Raw genomic sequence first — 15,874 nt, 5'->3', positions numbered from 1 at the left:
GGTTTGCCGATCCGCAAAGAAACTCGACAACCGGGTCGTCATGTCAAATAATCCAGGCTAGTTATGTGTGATTTTCCACTTCGAAGACTTTGAAACATCCCTCGGTTCGGGTTAGCATGTCGGCTAGCTGTCACTCCTTCTGGTCTGTTTGCATTCTCCGAAGCCGGGGAAGGGAAATGACATATGTCCGATTTAGGTGTCATAAAATATCGTTCGGCAGGTGTGACAGTAAAGGTAAAGTCGACTGTTTTGACCATTATGGAGTAATTTTGCCATGTCGTCTTGAATAAATGGATTTTTATTATTTTATATTCCATTTAGCACAAGTTATTTGTCATGACCATGCCATTTATTTAGCAATTGGGGAAAGTACTTGGGTAAAAAGAATATCCTGTAAAAATATTGAAGTAAAGAGACAGAAACAATGACATTTTGCCGCTCTCTTCGTCGCGTTTTCCTCATTGTGAATAGTCCCCCCTCGACGGGCTGACTGGTCCTTCTCAAGCCATTTATATAGCTATTGGGGAAAATACTTGGATAAAAAGAATATCCTGTAAAAATATTGGGAGTAGAGAGACTGAAACAATGACATTTTGCAGCTCTCTTCGTCTCGTTTTCCTCGTTCTGAACAATTCCCCCTCAATGGGCTGAATAGTAAAACCGATGAGCCTAGTCTACCGCTGACGTCATCCACCTGTTGGGGACGCTAAAGCCCTATAATTGTAGGCGTGGCTAACCGGCAGATTAAAAGACTAATTTCTCGTCATCTGCGCTTTGCTAAATTGTTGTATATGGTCGAATCGTCTCAAAATATGATTCTAATTCACATAATAATGCCATTTAAGACTTTTTTTCTGGTGTCGTATGCTCTTTAAAGTCTGCATTTTGCTGCCCTCTTCTGGTTGTATATATCATGTCTCCTCCAGTGCTGCAGGGGGCGCTACGTATACAAAGGAGAAATTTACGTTTCAGCGAACCAAGTAGTGGTAATAAATTGCTGACACTAGAAAGATAAAACCCGTCAAAATGGTGAGAATAATCTTAAAAATATATATTAATTTATTTCAATGTGTGTGTTTACATGTAGATTATTCATGTTTGACGAATGTTAGCCTTGGTTTAATAGCCGGATGGCGTTTGATAAAATGCCGGGTGCTCAGTTCTAGCGTGGCGCTTTCAGTGGTCGACGGAGCTCAAATTTGCCCAAAACATTCGCAAAAAATCAAAGATTCTCGAGTCTGCCCAAATTGTTTGTATCTTGCAACATCATATACGAGTTTCTAACAAGTATTGGACCGCTTCGTTTCTTCTCAGGGTTTCGTCAAAGTGGTGAAGAATAAGTCTTACTTCAAGAGATATGAAGTCAAATTCAGGAGGAGGAGAGGTATGTATTCATTATAAGTATGTTTATATTTACACTTTAACGAAAAATTACATGAAACACCAGGACACGTTGAGAAAGGTCCAAAACCTACAATATGAAGGGGAAGTATGTGATAATTTATGTTTCAACTACCGTAATTTGGTTGTTGACAACGATATAAATTCGTTTAAACTGGGAGGATTGGCTGTGAATGTTCATTTTTCAACGCCATTGATGGTGCTAAACGTCCAATTCATTTTGACTGGCGAATAAAGGTCATAATGAATTGGACGTGTAGTGCCGTCAATGGAAGCTAATGAGTTAATTTTGCTGGTTGTCTACTTCTCAATGATGATCCCAAGTTCGCTGAGCAAAACGTAGTTGGTCCTTCGTTTGCATGGGCTGATGTTTGCTGTCCTTTCAAGACGGGGCTGAGAGAAGACTGATTTAATAGTGTTTTAATTGATGATCACAGAAATGTCAAAATATATAGTTTTCCCCAGAATTTGTATTAATTATAATAAACGGAAAAAGTTTTTGTTTTTTTGTTGTTGTTTTTTTTAAATGTAAAATAGAAAATATTTTTTCATTCATCCATCTTTTTCTTTTATATTAAGTACATTTGGGAATTTTTTTTTTTTTTTTTAAATATGGAAGAAATTATAAACAAGAGCCAACCAGACTGGATTTAATCATGATTGAGGGCTACAGAAATCTAATATTTTCAGTTTTCCTTACCGTTTTTGAATGAAAAAGAGGATGTTTACTGTTTTTCCTATTTTGATTTTTCTGTCAAATATTTTTAAAATTTGGTTTTCATATTAAAAAAAAAAAAAAGGTAAATATAAAAAATAAATACTTGTTAAGAGACTAAAAAAAAAATAGATTTGGACATGATTTTTTCCCCTTCGTTTTATTTAAGCTTAGATACATGATTCAATTTAGTGCTGTCCCAAACGACTAATTTTCTTCCAATTAGTCAGACTTTTTAAAATTTTATTATTTTTTATTTATTTTTTTTAATGATCAGTCGACAAATCCAATATAAATATATACCGTATCGGCCCAAATATAAGACGGCCCTGATTATAAGACCACCCCCTCTTTCCTCTTTTTCAAGACTCCAGTTTGAAAAAACTTTTTAAAGACCAAATTAATTTTTATACAGAAAGTAATTACAGTACATCTGAAACAAATGATTATAACAATATATTTGAGAGAAAAAGCATGTTATTTTTGCCTCATTCAAATCTTAATATCTGAACATTTAAATATGTAAACTAAAGTGCAATCACTTGTTCGTAAATGAATGGCTTCTGGTTTTTGAAATGTAAATAAACCGATCTAATGTGATAAAACAACAAAATTGCAATAACTGCATTAATCATCAAAGTGAAGTCTCATTGTAACTGTAGTCTTGAAACAAATCTGAATAAGGAAAAACATTGCAATAGAATAATGCAAACTGGTTAAACTTGAGAGTAGCTGAGATCTGCCATGACAGAACATTCCTTAAATGATATCTGGCGCCATCTAGCGTCGTGAATGGGTATAACGTCTAGACCATGAATATAAGACGACCCACACTTTTTCAATCTTATTTCAATGCAAAAAACACTGTCTTATATTCGGGCCAATATGGTATATATATTTTTTGTTTGTTTTGTTTTGCTAGTTTTGTAATTTTTGTCGACGCTTATTAGTTCAAAAAAAAAAAACATTTTGGAACACTTAAATTCTTTATTGACGTATAAATAATTAACATAAACACCAATAATAAATCACAAACAAGGAGGTCAAATGCTGCTGGCAAATATATAAATATTATAGTATACTACTCAGAGGTTGCGCTAGACATTTTCGTTGTCTGTCATTTTGACTGACAGGGTCATAAAAATCCGGTCATAATCTATTTTTACCAGTCACTGAAATTTTTAAAATGATAATGATGACATATTCAATAGTATTTAGTTTTCATTCATTTTTAATTTTGTAACGCTTGCGTGGCGGCGAAAAATTAGACACTGAAGTTGTATTTTTCTCCCTCTTTTTACTCTGCTTACCGCCAACAACACCACCAAAACAACTCCACTCCCAAAGAAAAAGAGGCAACCATATAGACCCCAATCACCAACGTCACACAATGATCTTAATTGTGGTTGTCAGCCCAAAATCTTCTAAATATATATTAAATGCATCTTACCAGATATAAAATGACTACTACATAGTCTGTGGTGATCGTTTGGTGCCCCGATTTCTTGTCGAATTACAGCAGTCCATCTCACTCTCCTCTTCGGTAATTCCAGCTCCAATAGCATATATTTAAAAATGCTACCGTTCACAAGTTCGTAGTTGGATCTCGGCGAACCACCGTCTGTCACAATTCCTGCCTCTCTCGGCCTCTCCCGGGAGTCGAGCTGTCATCATCATTGTGGAACGCAAACTATATATGTTCGATATATGTCCATCAACGTACAAGTCAAGTTGTCTTCTCTTTTATAACAGCATTTCCCAGCTGTAAACAAACGAATAAAAACTTGTAACACTTGGATATATGCGGTGCATTCAAACACGATTAGCAACAGGCGGCTAGCAGCAGTAGCAGAAGCTAGTTGTTGTAAAAATGATTAAACTTCGTAATTACAATCATCATCGTAATATCAATAGCAAAGGCAATCTAGTCCACCAATTGGATCACGCGCTGGCACACCGGGTGCACCAATAAGAACCTCGCGTTGATGTGTCAATCACGGTGCTGCAGCCAGACCCCGGTTACGCTACAATATTCTGACAGAATAGCCAACGACGTCATGCATTAAGAGAGACAATAGCTAATTAATGTGCCACCCTGTGGTCTGGGGTGTGAATTGCAACCTGTCAAAATGACTGACGGACTTCAGTTTTTTCCGTCACCGTTTTAAAAAACCGGTCAACGACGGAAAATTTCCGGTTAACGCGACCCCTGATACTACTATATGTATATACTGTACATAATAATACTTTATAATATAAATTAAATAACATTAGTGCAGTCATGTGGATTTTTTTTTTTTTTTTTTGTGTGGGTGTTTTTGTTTTTTGCTTCCATGATCCTAATAAATACAATCTGCCGTGCACAGTTGTGTCGAGAGACTCGAGACCTATAGCTTTTAGGAGAGTAAAAACGTGAAATATGGAAGAAGAACAAAAAAAAAACTTATTGATGCACGTTGATATGATGCACATAAAGGCAACTTCAGTAAAAAAAAAAAGTCGGTGGTTATATGAACTAACGATCCACCAGCTTGTTCTTTCTTGTCGTCTTCTAAAATTGCATCTGGGTGGCGGCGCTTCGTGTTTGTTCATGGCCCACGTGCTACCATGATATGCGAGCGCAGCATTTCAAAGACCGCATAACTAGGCACCCTCCTTATTTTTGTTAAAATAATTCCAGGCTTTGGCCACTCTGGTGCGCTTTTTTGGCTTTAAGCCGCTTTCACTGCTTGCATCCCGAGCGTCCGCCATTCTCAACTTTATCTGCGTGTTTTTTTTTGTTTGTTTGTTTTTTTTTGGCCCATCATTACCCGTTGACGGTATGTTGTGCCCGTCGACGCATTTACGTCATCGATGACGTCGACTAGTCGGGACAGCTGTAATTGAGTTGTTGTCAGCCAAACCAAGGTAACAATTTATCCCCATCTTTTTAATGGCCCATTTGGTATGAGAGGGGGAAAAAAGGTTAGTTTACGATAATACTTAAATAGACAAGGATTTTTACCTCAACAATCAATGACTCAAAAACTATTAGAATAGTTGTCAATTAATTTCATCATCAATTAGTTGTTGATTTTTCAAAGAAGTACAAAACAGAACGAGGGCAGGGTTTCCACCAGGACAATTACAAAACTTTGCAGTGGAGAAGCCTACTGGCGGCCTTGTTTTGAGCGGAAAATAAATAAAAATATAAATTTGAGTTAGACAGGAATAAAAAAAAAAGTTATTACTAGCCATTTATTAACAATACTTAAATGTAGTCTTATAAAAAGGCATGCTCTTGAAATACATTTTAACAAGGAATTCAGTTCAATGGCAGAGAGCATGACATGGTTGTTCAGATATCGACCATAAGATGTCAGAATTGTGCTTACAAATGCATTACCAGATGTGGTTAAAATATTTGCTTTTTTGTAGTACTGTTTTAGCCTTGTGTGGGGAGTGTGGCGGCATGCCAGGTTTATAAAGCACTGTGATAAACCTTGGAAGTTTTTGTTTTGCATTCCAGAGGGTAAAACGGACTACTATGCCCGCAAGCGCCTGGTTGTACAAGACAAGAACAAGTACAACACACCCAAGTACCGACTGATCGTTCGCTTGTCCAACAGGGACATCTGCTGCCAGGTCAGTTATAGAAACACTCTTTTTTTTTTTTTCATGTATTCTGAGGACTTATTTAGCTTTGTCTTTAAACAGATTGCCTACGCCAAGATTGAAGGAGACCACATTGTGTGTGCCGCTTACTCCCACGAGCTGCCGAAATACGGCATTGCAGTAGGTCTCACCAACTATGCCGCGGCCTACTGTACTGGACTGCTGCTGGCCCGCCGGGTAAGAACTGAAAACACAACTGACGGGAAGCGGCATGCTTAAGGGGCGTGAACTTTGTCCTAGCTTTTGCAAAAGTTTGGCATGGATCAAGTCTACGAGGGTCAGGTGGAGGTAACCGGCGACGAATTCAATGTGGAGAGCGTAGACGGTCAGCCCGGCGCCTTCACCTGCTACCTGGACGCGGGCCTGGCCAGAACCACTACGGGCAATAAAGTCTTCGGCGTGCTGAAAGGAGCGGTCGACGGAGGCCTGGCCATTCCTCACAGGTCAGTTGGCTTTCCATTTGGAGTGACGGGTCGAATTTGTGCAAGGTGGGTCTTTGCTTCTCCATGATGAACCAAAGTAAGCTGAGCAAAACGTAGTTGGTCCTTCGTTTGCATCCGCTGATGTTTGCTGTTCTTTCAAGACGGGGCTGAGAGAAGCAATAGAACCACCCAATTTGTTCTTATTACTCAAACCAGGATGGCTCAAAATGTTTCAGTGCCATTGACGGCGATAGATGTCTAATATATTTAGACTGGGAGGGGCTAGCAGCGATCATATGAGCTAATGAGTTAATCATGAAATGTGTCGTTTGATAAAGAGCTTTATGCGCTTCTAGTTTATTGCGTTAATGGCATTGTCATGCACGCAAACCGATGATAAATTTTAAAAAAAATATAAAGTCAAAACGGTCATACCCAAATCTGTTTTACTGTTATATGTGTTTTTAATCCATGAAATGTTATTTCACAAACAAAGCGTTATGGTCTTGCGATTAACTGCGATTAATCATTCACACTTGCAATGGTTTGTGATTAATGGCATTGTCATACACACTTGCAATCAACTGCCGATCGTTGTCAGTCCATTTGGATTGGACGCCTATTGAGAGAGCTTTATTATGCTCTCGCGATTAACTGTAATTAATCATATTGCCATGTTGAATAAACACTTATTAATTAAAATTTAATATTTAAACTAGGTACAGTCATACCCAAATCTGTCATCTGTTTTTAGGTGTATTAATTCAGTTCTTCTCAAAAGTGGGGCACAGAGCGATGCTGGGGGTGGCGCATGTGATTTAGGGGGACATACGTTTTTGCCGTATTAGAATAAAGTGTAATTGCACATCCACTCAGTGGGTGGCAGTAAGGAGTGGGAACCTCTTAGTACCTCACGATACGATTTGCAATACAAAGCTCACGATAACGATGATCTGACGATATGGTGATACAAAAATTTTCGATAAATTGGTCAGGAAATCATTCTACATTATTCTACAAACAACTAATAAATACAAAAACAAGCTTCTGCTGTGAATTGGAATGAGTATCACTAGTAGACGTCCAATCCATTTGAACAGGGATGGTGGCAGCGAATCACCATCCCACTTCAAACAGATTGAACGTCTATGGCCGTCAGTGGCAGCCAATGCCAGGCAATGAGGTCATTTTGGGCTATTTAAGGTCATTTACCTGTTGATTTTCAGTTACATCCTGTTGATTTTCAGTTACATCCTGTTGATTTTGGGGTATTTTACGAGTCACTTCCTGTTTATTTTGAGTTACAGGACAGGAAGTGACCTGGGAATCACCCAAATGAATAGGCAATGACTCAAACTCAACAGGAAATGACCTGTAAATGCCCTGAGAATCGGACAGAATGACTGTGAATGCTCTGGTTTCGAATGAACGAACGTTCTCAGTATAAATGGATTCGGCGTCGTGCACTGTCAATGCTGCCTAAGAGTTAACTGAGACACTACTATGGTGGAAGATTTGGGTGGCAACTTGTTGGTTCCTTTTTATTTATTTTTTTAGACATTGTCACCTTTTTAAAACGATATCTCGATTCTTGGCAGGAGTATATTGATAACCTTTTGTGGTAAAAAGTATCACTATATATCACCATTTCGATATTTTATCTCACCCCTAGTGGCAGTGGCACTGTCATTGACTTTTTTAAAAAAAAATTTTTTAATTCAGTCATTTGATCCCTCCAAATGTAACCATAACCACATTGTAGCCTGCGACAATATTGTGCTTCAATCCTTTGCTTTATAACATTAAAAACTAGGAATGTGCCGGTATGAGATTCTGACGGTATGATAACTTTAAGTAAAAATATCACGGTATTGCAATTACAGCTCTAAAATATGTTACTTTGAGATATCTGGGTTAAAAACAAGAATGAAAAAAAATTTTTTTCCATTGACCATGATTTTTATTTTTCAAAACATTGGAAATACTTAGTAAATTGGAACACAAGTATAATGTTAAGTTAAAATAAAATACATTTTCAAAAAAAGGAACAAAAAAACAACTGAAATATTCTAAATAAAATTAAAATAAGTGCTGTCCTTTAGGTGAGCGTAAACCGACAGCTCAACATTATTACCATCAGAAGAAAAATAACTATTTTTCGTAAAAAGCACGTGTGGATGACTCGTATCGTGTTTACATTATACATACACTTTCTCAACACAGACAGTTGCCAGAGAGAGGAAAAACACGTTCTACCACCGCTAGACACACTAAACACACCGGAGTTAACGCTCGTAGCTGGTTGGAAACGGTCATGACAGTGTTTCCTAGAGGTGTGCAAAATTTCCGATTCTGAGATTATTCGCGATTCGGCCGTGCAAGATTCGAGAACGATTCACAAACATCCAAATTCCGATTATTGAAATATGCCAAGTAAAGCGGAAGAACAACACACTCAGCGCGCTGCGCGGTCTTTGGGACTGAACGGAGCGGGAGTAGCTAAACATTATGCTTCTCATTAACCGGCCCCTCGGGTAATGCCAACGCTCAACTCACGGCTCTAGCTCAACTCATGCCACGAGATAAAAAAAACACAACAACATACCTGACTGCTGCCGAAAAGCTGCTACAAGTACAGCTAAGCTACATAATGTTACGGTAGATATCATGTACATAGGACTAGATGGATCATAGACTCGGTAGCGGTAGCAGCACATTTGCAAAAAGCTAGATGCTGGCGTTAGTAAACGGCCGCCATCTTAAAGCAGTAAACTTCCCTGCAATGCTGTTGTAGCGAACCTTCCAAGCAAACCTAATTAACTTTTTATCTAAAATACTCCTAAATCGGTAAAATATTGACCTGAATCTATCTTTAAAATAATTTTAAAACTTTCACATGTCAAAAGTAGACAAAAGGGAAATTATGGAATAACGGGAGCAATTTTAACAACTTTAACGGTTGATTCACAACATTAAATTAATTGAATGTAGTTTAAAGCTGCTGATACAGAATGGGGACTGGAGTTTTTTTATTTAATGTTTTTTTGTATATTTGTTTACTGCTATATGTTAACTTGATACTGAAATAGTAGTTTGGTTTAGCCTGAGAGTATTTTTGAACAATTTTGGAACTAATGTACAAAACTTTATTAAAAAAAAAAAAAAAAAAAAAAAAGGAGGGGGGTGCATCAATAATCGTTTTATAATCGAATCGGAGCCTCTGAATCGTAATCGAATCGTTAGGTGCCCAAAGATTCCCAGCTCTAGTGTTTCCTAACCTTTAATTTTGTATAAATGCGAAATCATATTGGAGGTATTGCCTCCTCGGCAGCCACCTTCTGCAAACATGTTTTACATGTCGGTTGGCCCTCCTCCGCTAAGCCGCGGCCGCCTCTAACTTTTCTGTAGCCAAAGTATTCCAACACCAGCAATTTCATTTTCTTCGATGGGGGGAAAAAGTTCAGGAGTTTCACCTCCTCCAGCCATCGTGTAGCACAGCTGACTCACTGACACTGAGCAAGACCGGTGAGGAAGGGTTGAGCATTACAGACAAGCAAGCAAGGGATTTCTCCCTGCATTTTTTGGGACATAAAAAATAGCGAATACCTTAGGTAAGATATGATGGAATTTTTTTGCGGAATTTAAACCTTGACATTTTCCTATCACGGTATACCTTGAAACCGGTAATCGGCACATTTCTATTGTTAACTAAAACCTCTTTTTTTTTGTGTGTGTGTTGGATTTCTTGTTGTCCAGCCTGAGACGCTTCCCCGGTTACGATACGGAGAGCAAAGAATTTAACGCCGAGGTGCATCGGAAACACATCATGGGCATGAACGTGGCCGACTACATGTCGTACCTGATGGGGGAGGATGAGGATGCCTTCAAGAAGCAGTTTTCGCGGTTCATCAAAAACGGAGTCACGCCCGAAACGGTACAACCGAAAACTATTTCTGTGACATTGACAATGATAGACATCCAATTATGTTGCGATATTGATCTTTCAGGCTATGAATTTAAATGAGTATCACTAGTAGTCGTCCAATCCATTTGAACTGGGAGACAAATGGATTTGATGTCTATGGCCATGAGTTAATTTTGGGGCATTTCACAATATTTCCTGTTGATTTTCAGTCACTTCCATTTCTATATTTTGGGCATTTACATGTACCGTATATTTCGGACTACAAGTCGCACCTGAGTATAAGTCGCACTAGCTATAAAATGTCCAACGAAGAGAAAAAAAAAAACATATAAGTCGCACCATTTTGGGGGACATTTACTTGATAAAATCCGACACATTGAACAGATCTGTCATCTTGAAGGGCAATTTAATATAAAAATACAATAGAGAACAACATGCTGAATAAGTGTATAGTGCATGAACAACGAAATGCGAATATAGTGTCCTCACCAGGACGCTACGGCTCGGTCCTGGCTATACAGCGAGCTAAACTCCCAAATGACAATGCTTGACGTCCGTATAATTTGCGCGGAATCAATTTCATCCTCGATACCAAACAGGTTTGCATCAACGTAAATGATGATTAGGTGCTGTTATAGCAATGAGACAAACGGTTAGCATGCGTTCGCTAGCATTAGCACATCGTTCAAACAACCACACAACTGGCTTTAAGTGTCCGATCGCGGGTGGAAAACACACAACAACAGAAAAGATGATACACACAGGTGTTGTCTCTGTAGAGATATTTTACAAGCATAATCAATGAACGTAGGTTCGCAGTCGTGTTTCTCTCTCGCTAACTCACTCACACACTCAAGCTGCGTAGCTGTCCGTCTTCTTCTGGCGTGAGAGCGGTCTTCTTCACGTAAACAAGTGCGAGTGCGCCCTCACGTGGGCGTGAAAGCGCCACAAACTAAAAGCATGCATTTCAATATAAAAAGTCAATAATACAATTGAATACACATTGCCAAAGGCAGAACGCGAACGTGGCCATTGCTATTAAGAGTTATCCAGATAACTATAGCATAAAGAACATGCTAATAAGTTTACCAAACCATCAGTGTCACTCCAAAACACCAAAACAACATGTGAAATGATATGATATAATGTGTGAATAATTTCACACATAAGTCACTCCTGAGTAGAAATCGCACCCCCAGCCAAACTTGGGGGGGGGGGGGGGGGGACTGCGACTTACAGTCCGAAAAATACGGTAACTTCTTGTTGATTTTGGGTTACTGAAAAAGTAGTGACTCATGAATGTCCCCAAATGAATAGGAAGTGACTCAGAATCAAGAGAAAGTAACCTGTAAATGCCATAAAATGAACAGGTGTGACAGCTGTGAATGCTCTGGTTTCAGTGCCATTGACGGCGTGTGACGTCCAGTCCAGTCAACATGTAACGGATGTCTCGCGCCATCAGTGGCAGCCAGTGAGCTGACGTAGAAATTATTCTAATGGAAGATTTTGTTAGCAACCTGGTTTTTTAATTATTTTTTTAAGCGGTGACACCTTTATAAAACGATTTATCGATTTCTATCAATTCTTCTTGGGAGCATATCGATAACCTTTTGAGCTACCTTTTCGATTTATTGTCACATCCTTAGGCCATGTCTACATGTTGCAGGGTATTTGGCAAAAAAAAGAACTTTGCCTACGGTTTGGCCTATCATCCACGTGCACATTTTGGGCATGGAAAACGAGCGTTCTTAAAAACTCCGTTCAAAGTAAAGACATGCGAGTTCTGCGTTTTAGCGCCATCATGTGGACACTGATAAACAAAGATTTAACTGTGGAAACGTCAGTGACTGACAAATTTTTGTTCTGTCACACATGAGACCAATGTTTACATTTGGATCAAACATGGATACCTTCGCAGTGGCTTTAGATCTTTTGCTTCCATTTTTTTAAAACTCTTGAAGTGCTTCATATTGAAGAACACATGCAAAGGATGAGGGTAGTATTATGGACAATTATTTTTCGCGCGATGTTATGAATATACTTAACTCATTCACTCCCTGCCATTTTCACCGGTGCAACCCCCTTCGCTCCCGGCCGTTTTACTGGATTTTGACTGATTTTGCAACGCCCACAGAAAATTCTGTTCCATTGCTATATAAACATGGAACCCACCAAAAGAAAGACTTTCTTCTTTCAGCAGGAAAAGAGAGTTCATATATTTTTCCATTCTTTAGAAATTAGCATTAGAAAATAGCTTAGTTTGAGCAATTTTCCAATTTCTGATGAAAAAAACAGAAATTGGGCTTTTTGTAAAAGCATACATATCAAACATAACTTTGACTTGAACAAAGCTATTTTTTGCTTTAGTTACATCCCAAACATCTGAATAGTGTTTTCCTTCTACAAAATAACATTAACAACAAGACAAGTAGAGCTTTTGATTAGAGCTGTCCCGACTAGTCGACATAGTCGACGTCATCGATGACGTAAATCCGTCGATGAGCACAACATCCCGTCGACGGTTAATGAAGGGTTAAAAAAATATATGCGTGGAAAGTTAGAATGTCGGATGCTCTGTTTGCAAGCGGGGAAAGCGGCACAAAGCCAAAAAAAGCGCACCAGAGTGTCCAAAACATTGCCTTATTTCAAAGAAATAAAGGAGAGTACGCTCTTCTGTCCTGTCTCTTCAATGCCAAGCTTGGCTGCACGTCGGCCGTGAATAAACACCTCAAGCGCCTTCACGCAGTTTGTAATTTTTTTTCTTTCATTTTTTGTACACCAGAGGGTGCTGTCGCCTTACTAAATAATAATGTTTCATTGACAATGGGCCTATAAGTGCTATTAGTATTGTTCTTAATGCTAATTGAAAGGTTTATTTCATGTTATGGTTTATTTTATGGTATAGAAAATTATATTATATAAGGTTAAAAGGTCATAAATATATACAGTATATACAGTGATTGCACTCAAGGGAGAGATTGTCAATGATAAGGTAATAAATTAAGGTAAAGGCAATTCATATAGGCAATTCATTGATATATAAATAAGGTTTAAAAGGAAAAAGGTGAAAAGTTTTTGTTAATTTCTAATTGTGTTGCTTTATTTGTGTGCACCGTAGCTCTTACAGTGTGTTTACATCAAGGATGGAATAAAAGTTGTAAACCATCAGTTTAAGAGACCATCTTTTCAATCGGGATGCTACACTAGTTAATTCTATCAGCATTTGAACACATTGTTTATTTGTGATTGATTATTGTTATTTACGTGTTTATTTGTACTTTAATAAATAATTTGAGTGTTCCAATATGTTTTTTGTGAATTGATAAGCGTCAACAAAAATTTCATTGCTAAATTGGTAAAAAAAAAAAAAAAAAAAAAAAAAAACATTTAATTATTAGATTAGTCGACTAATCGTAAAAATAGTCGGCTGACTAATCGGGAGAAAATTAGTCGTTTGGGACAGCCCTACTTTTGATAGCAAAGTAACAATTTATTTACACATAACTAAGTGAGAGATGACGCTGTTGTGGCTGCGACAGCCAGGGTAAACTTTTCCCTCATCGCCGCCTGTCTCATAAAGATGGATTTTTTTTTTAGTCTTTCTTTTGTGGTGACCACTGCTTCGTGGCAGAGTTCGCCTAGGGAGCTTGTGTTCCTGGGCGGGAACTGGTTTGGCCGTGCACGTTTCCGGCTGAGTCGTGGGACACTAGAGGGTGCGGGGGACGCGAGCGGCCGAGCATGGCGGCGCGGGCAGCACTGACTCAACGGTATTGTCCGCTGCACTGGTGGTCCCTGTCGTCCTGCTCGGTCGTCCGCCGCCCGACATCCTGGATGTCCATTCGGTCGTCTTCCGCCGGTGCCCTGGCTGTGCGGCCCGGCTGTTTGTTCCGTTGAATCGGGTTGAGGGTCTTACCAAATGCGCTACTGCCCTCCAGTGACCAGTTTTATTGCTTTAAAATGGATTTTCAGCATTGTGCTTTAGAGCGAAGTTGCATCAGAACCTAGAGATATCTCTTGTGGGGAAAAAAACGTAAAAGACGTATTATACGTCTTTGGGACACTGAAACAATTAGAAATAGAATGTATACGTTTTTGGGAGCAAATGAGCTAAAAACGAATGAATGGTTGGCTGTGGAAGCTTTTTCCCCTTCCACAAACGTGCTGTTGTAGACGTAATTATTTTTCCGGACGAATTAGTGCAGAATCCTCGTTTTTTTAAAAAAAAAAACCTGCTAGGTGTAGACATGGCCATAGATAACATGTTAGGTGACTTCAAAAAATCAACAGCTCATTCTAGGTATGATATCTTCTATTTGGACTTTTTTCTTTTTAGTGGCAGGGCCAACACACTTGAGAAAGGGAGACTAATTAGGATCTGATTTCATTATTAAGCCTTTTCAGTGACATTTTAATGGGTATGTGTCCCAAAAAATGGTCTGCTATCATTTTAGTCACTTGCTGTAGTATTAGCACCTTAACGTGATATTTGTGGACTTTACAGGTAGAGGAAATGTACAAAAAAGCACACGCCACCATCAGAGCAAACCCTGTTCACGAAAAGAAACTCAAAAAAGAAATCCAAACGAAGAAGAGGTACGTTTTTTTTCCCCCCTCCATTTTATTTTCCTTCAAATCAAGTGACAAAACAGCATGCCTCACATGAACATTTATCTTGTGATAGCCGAGTTTGTCATGCAGTTCTTGTCTTGAATGTTAATGATGGTGCTTTTTGCTCCTCTTTGGCCAGATGGAACCGTGCCAAGATGTCCCTGGCTCAAAGGAAGGACCGCGTTGCCCAGAAAAAGGCCAGCTTCTTACGAGCGCAAGAGCGGCAGGCAGGCGACGGTTAGCGGTCCCGCTCGGAGCGACTCGCAAACAAATAAATTTATTCCAAAGAATCACTTCGTTGTTTGACTTTGTGGTTTGATTTAGAGATGAGTCGAGTCAGAGAATGGCATACTTAGTTTAATCGTTCACATTTGGTCCCTTGACTTAGTATTTGCAAAAAAAAAAAAAAAACAAGTGAAAAATACACTTTGACCTTTACGTGTGAACTTAACCTTTATGTTGTTATTCACTCCTCTTAACACGAATGAAAAAAAAAAGACAAGATAATCATGCCAAACAAAACACCTGACTTGAGACATTTCACCATTCAGTTGAATGAAAAAATGTCTCAAAACGTTCAACCTAGTATGTCATTTCGTTTCCAGTGTTGAGGTTACGACTGGATAGATTTTAAGAATTAGGGCTGCCACAGACAACTATTTTGTTTACTAATCTCATTTTTGTATATGGCGGAAAACACTCAGTTGACTTGAAGCTGAGGCCCCCCAATATATGCATGTGTGATACATCATTGGAAAGCTTAAAGTCTCTATTTTCTGGGGGGAATTATTTTTGAACAGGAGGGCATTTGGAAAAAAAAAAAACAGCAAAACCCTAACTGGAGGCGAGAGCAGAATTAAAGACGCTATGATTTTAATGAGATCGCATAATCGCATACTTACCTTGTTTCGACCCCAAAACTCCATGTAGCATGTATCATCGAGTGTCAAGAAACAGATGTGAATAGCCACAGCCGAATTTTTGGGGGATTTTATGGGGGAAACATGGTAATATAACAAGGGTCGTGATGCAGAAATCGCAGACATCAAGGAGTGGTCGAGATATTCTTTTTCATATATGTACCCTTTTAAATGTTTTTTTTCCCCAATTTTTCTTTGTTTGGATCAATTATTTAACGTATTGGGGAAC

General features: G+C 38.7%; 1 protein-coding gene across 1 annotated transcript; it reads left to right on the top strand.

Annotated features, from left to right (window-relative positions):
- The first annotated feature begins 912 nt into the window (after nucleotides 1–912).
- On the top strand, nucleotides 913–15,018 carry rpl5a (ribosomal protein L5a). The gene is made up of 8 exons (XM_057856863.1): nucleotides 913–1,029; nucleotides 1,315–1,384; nucleotides 5,625–5,740; nucleotides 5,813–5,947; nucleotides 6,011–6,213; nucleotides 9,949–10,126; nucleotides 14,619–14,710; nucleotides 14,865–15,018. Exons 1-8 carry the CDS (start codon nucleotides 1,027–1,029, stop codon nucleotides 14,965–14,967), a joined length of 900 nt encoding a protein of 299 aa, XP_057712846.1. The 5' UTR covers nucleotides 913–1,026; the 3' UTR covers nucleotides 14,968–15,018.
- The last annotated feature ends 856 nt before the right edge of the window (nucleotides 15,019–15,874 follow it).

Source organism: Corythoichthys intestinalis, chromosome 14 (genome assembly GCF_030265065.1).
Source record: "Corythoichthys intestinalis isolate RoL2023-P3 chromosome 14, ASM3026506v1, whole genome shotgun sequence".
In the NCBI taxonomy this organism is placed as follows: Eukaryota; Metazoa; Chordata; class Actinopteri; order Syngnathiformes; family Syngnathidae; genus Corythoichthys; species Corythoichthys intestinalis.
This window is presented reverse-complemented; position numbering and strand designations above follow the sequence as displayed.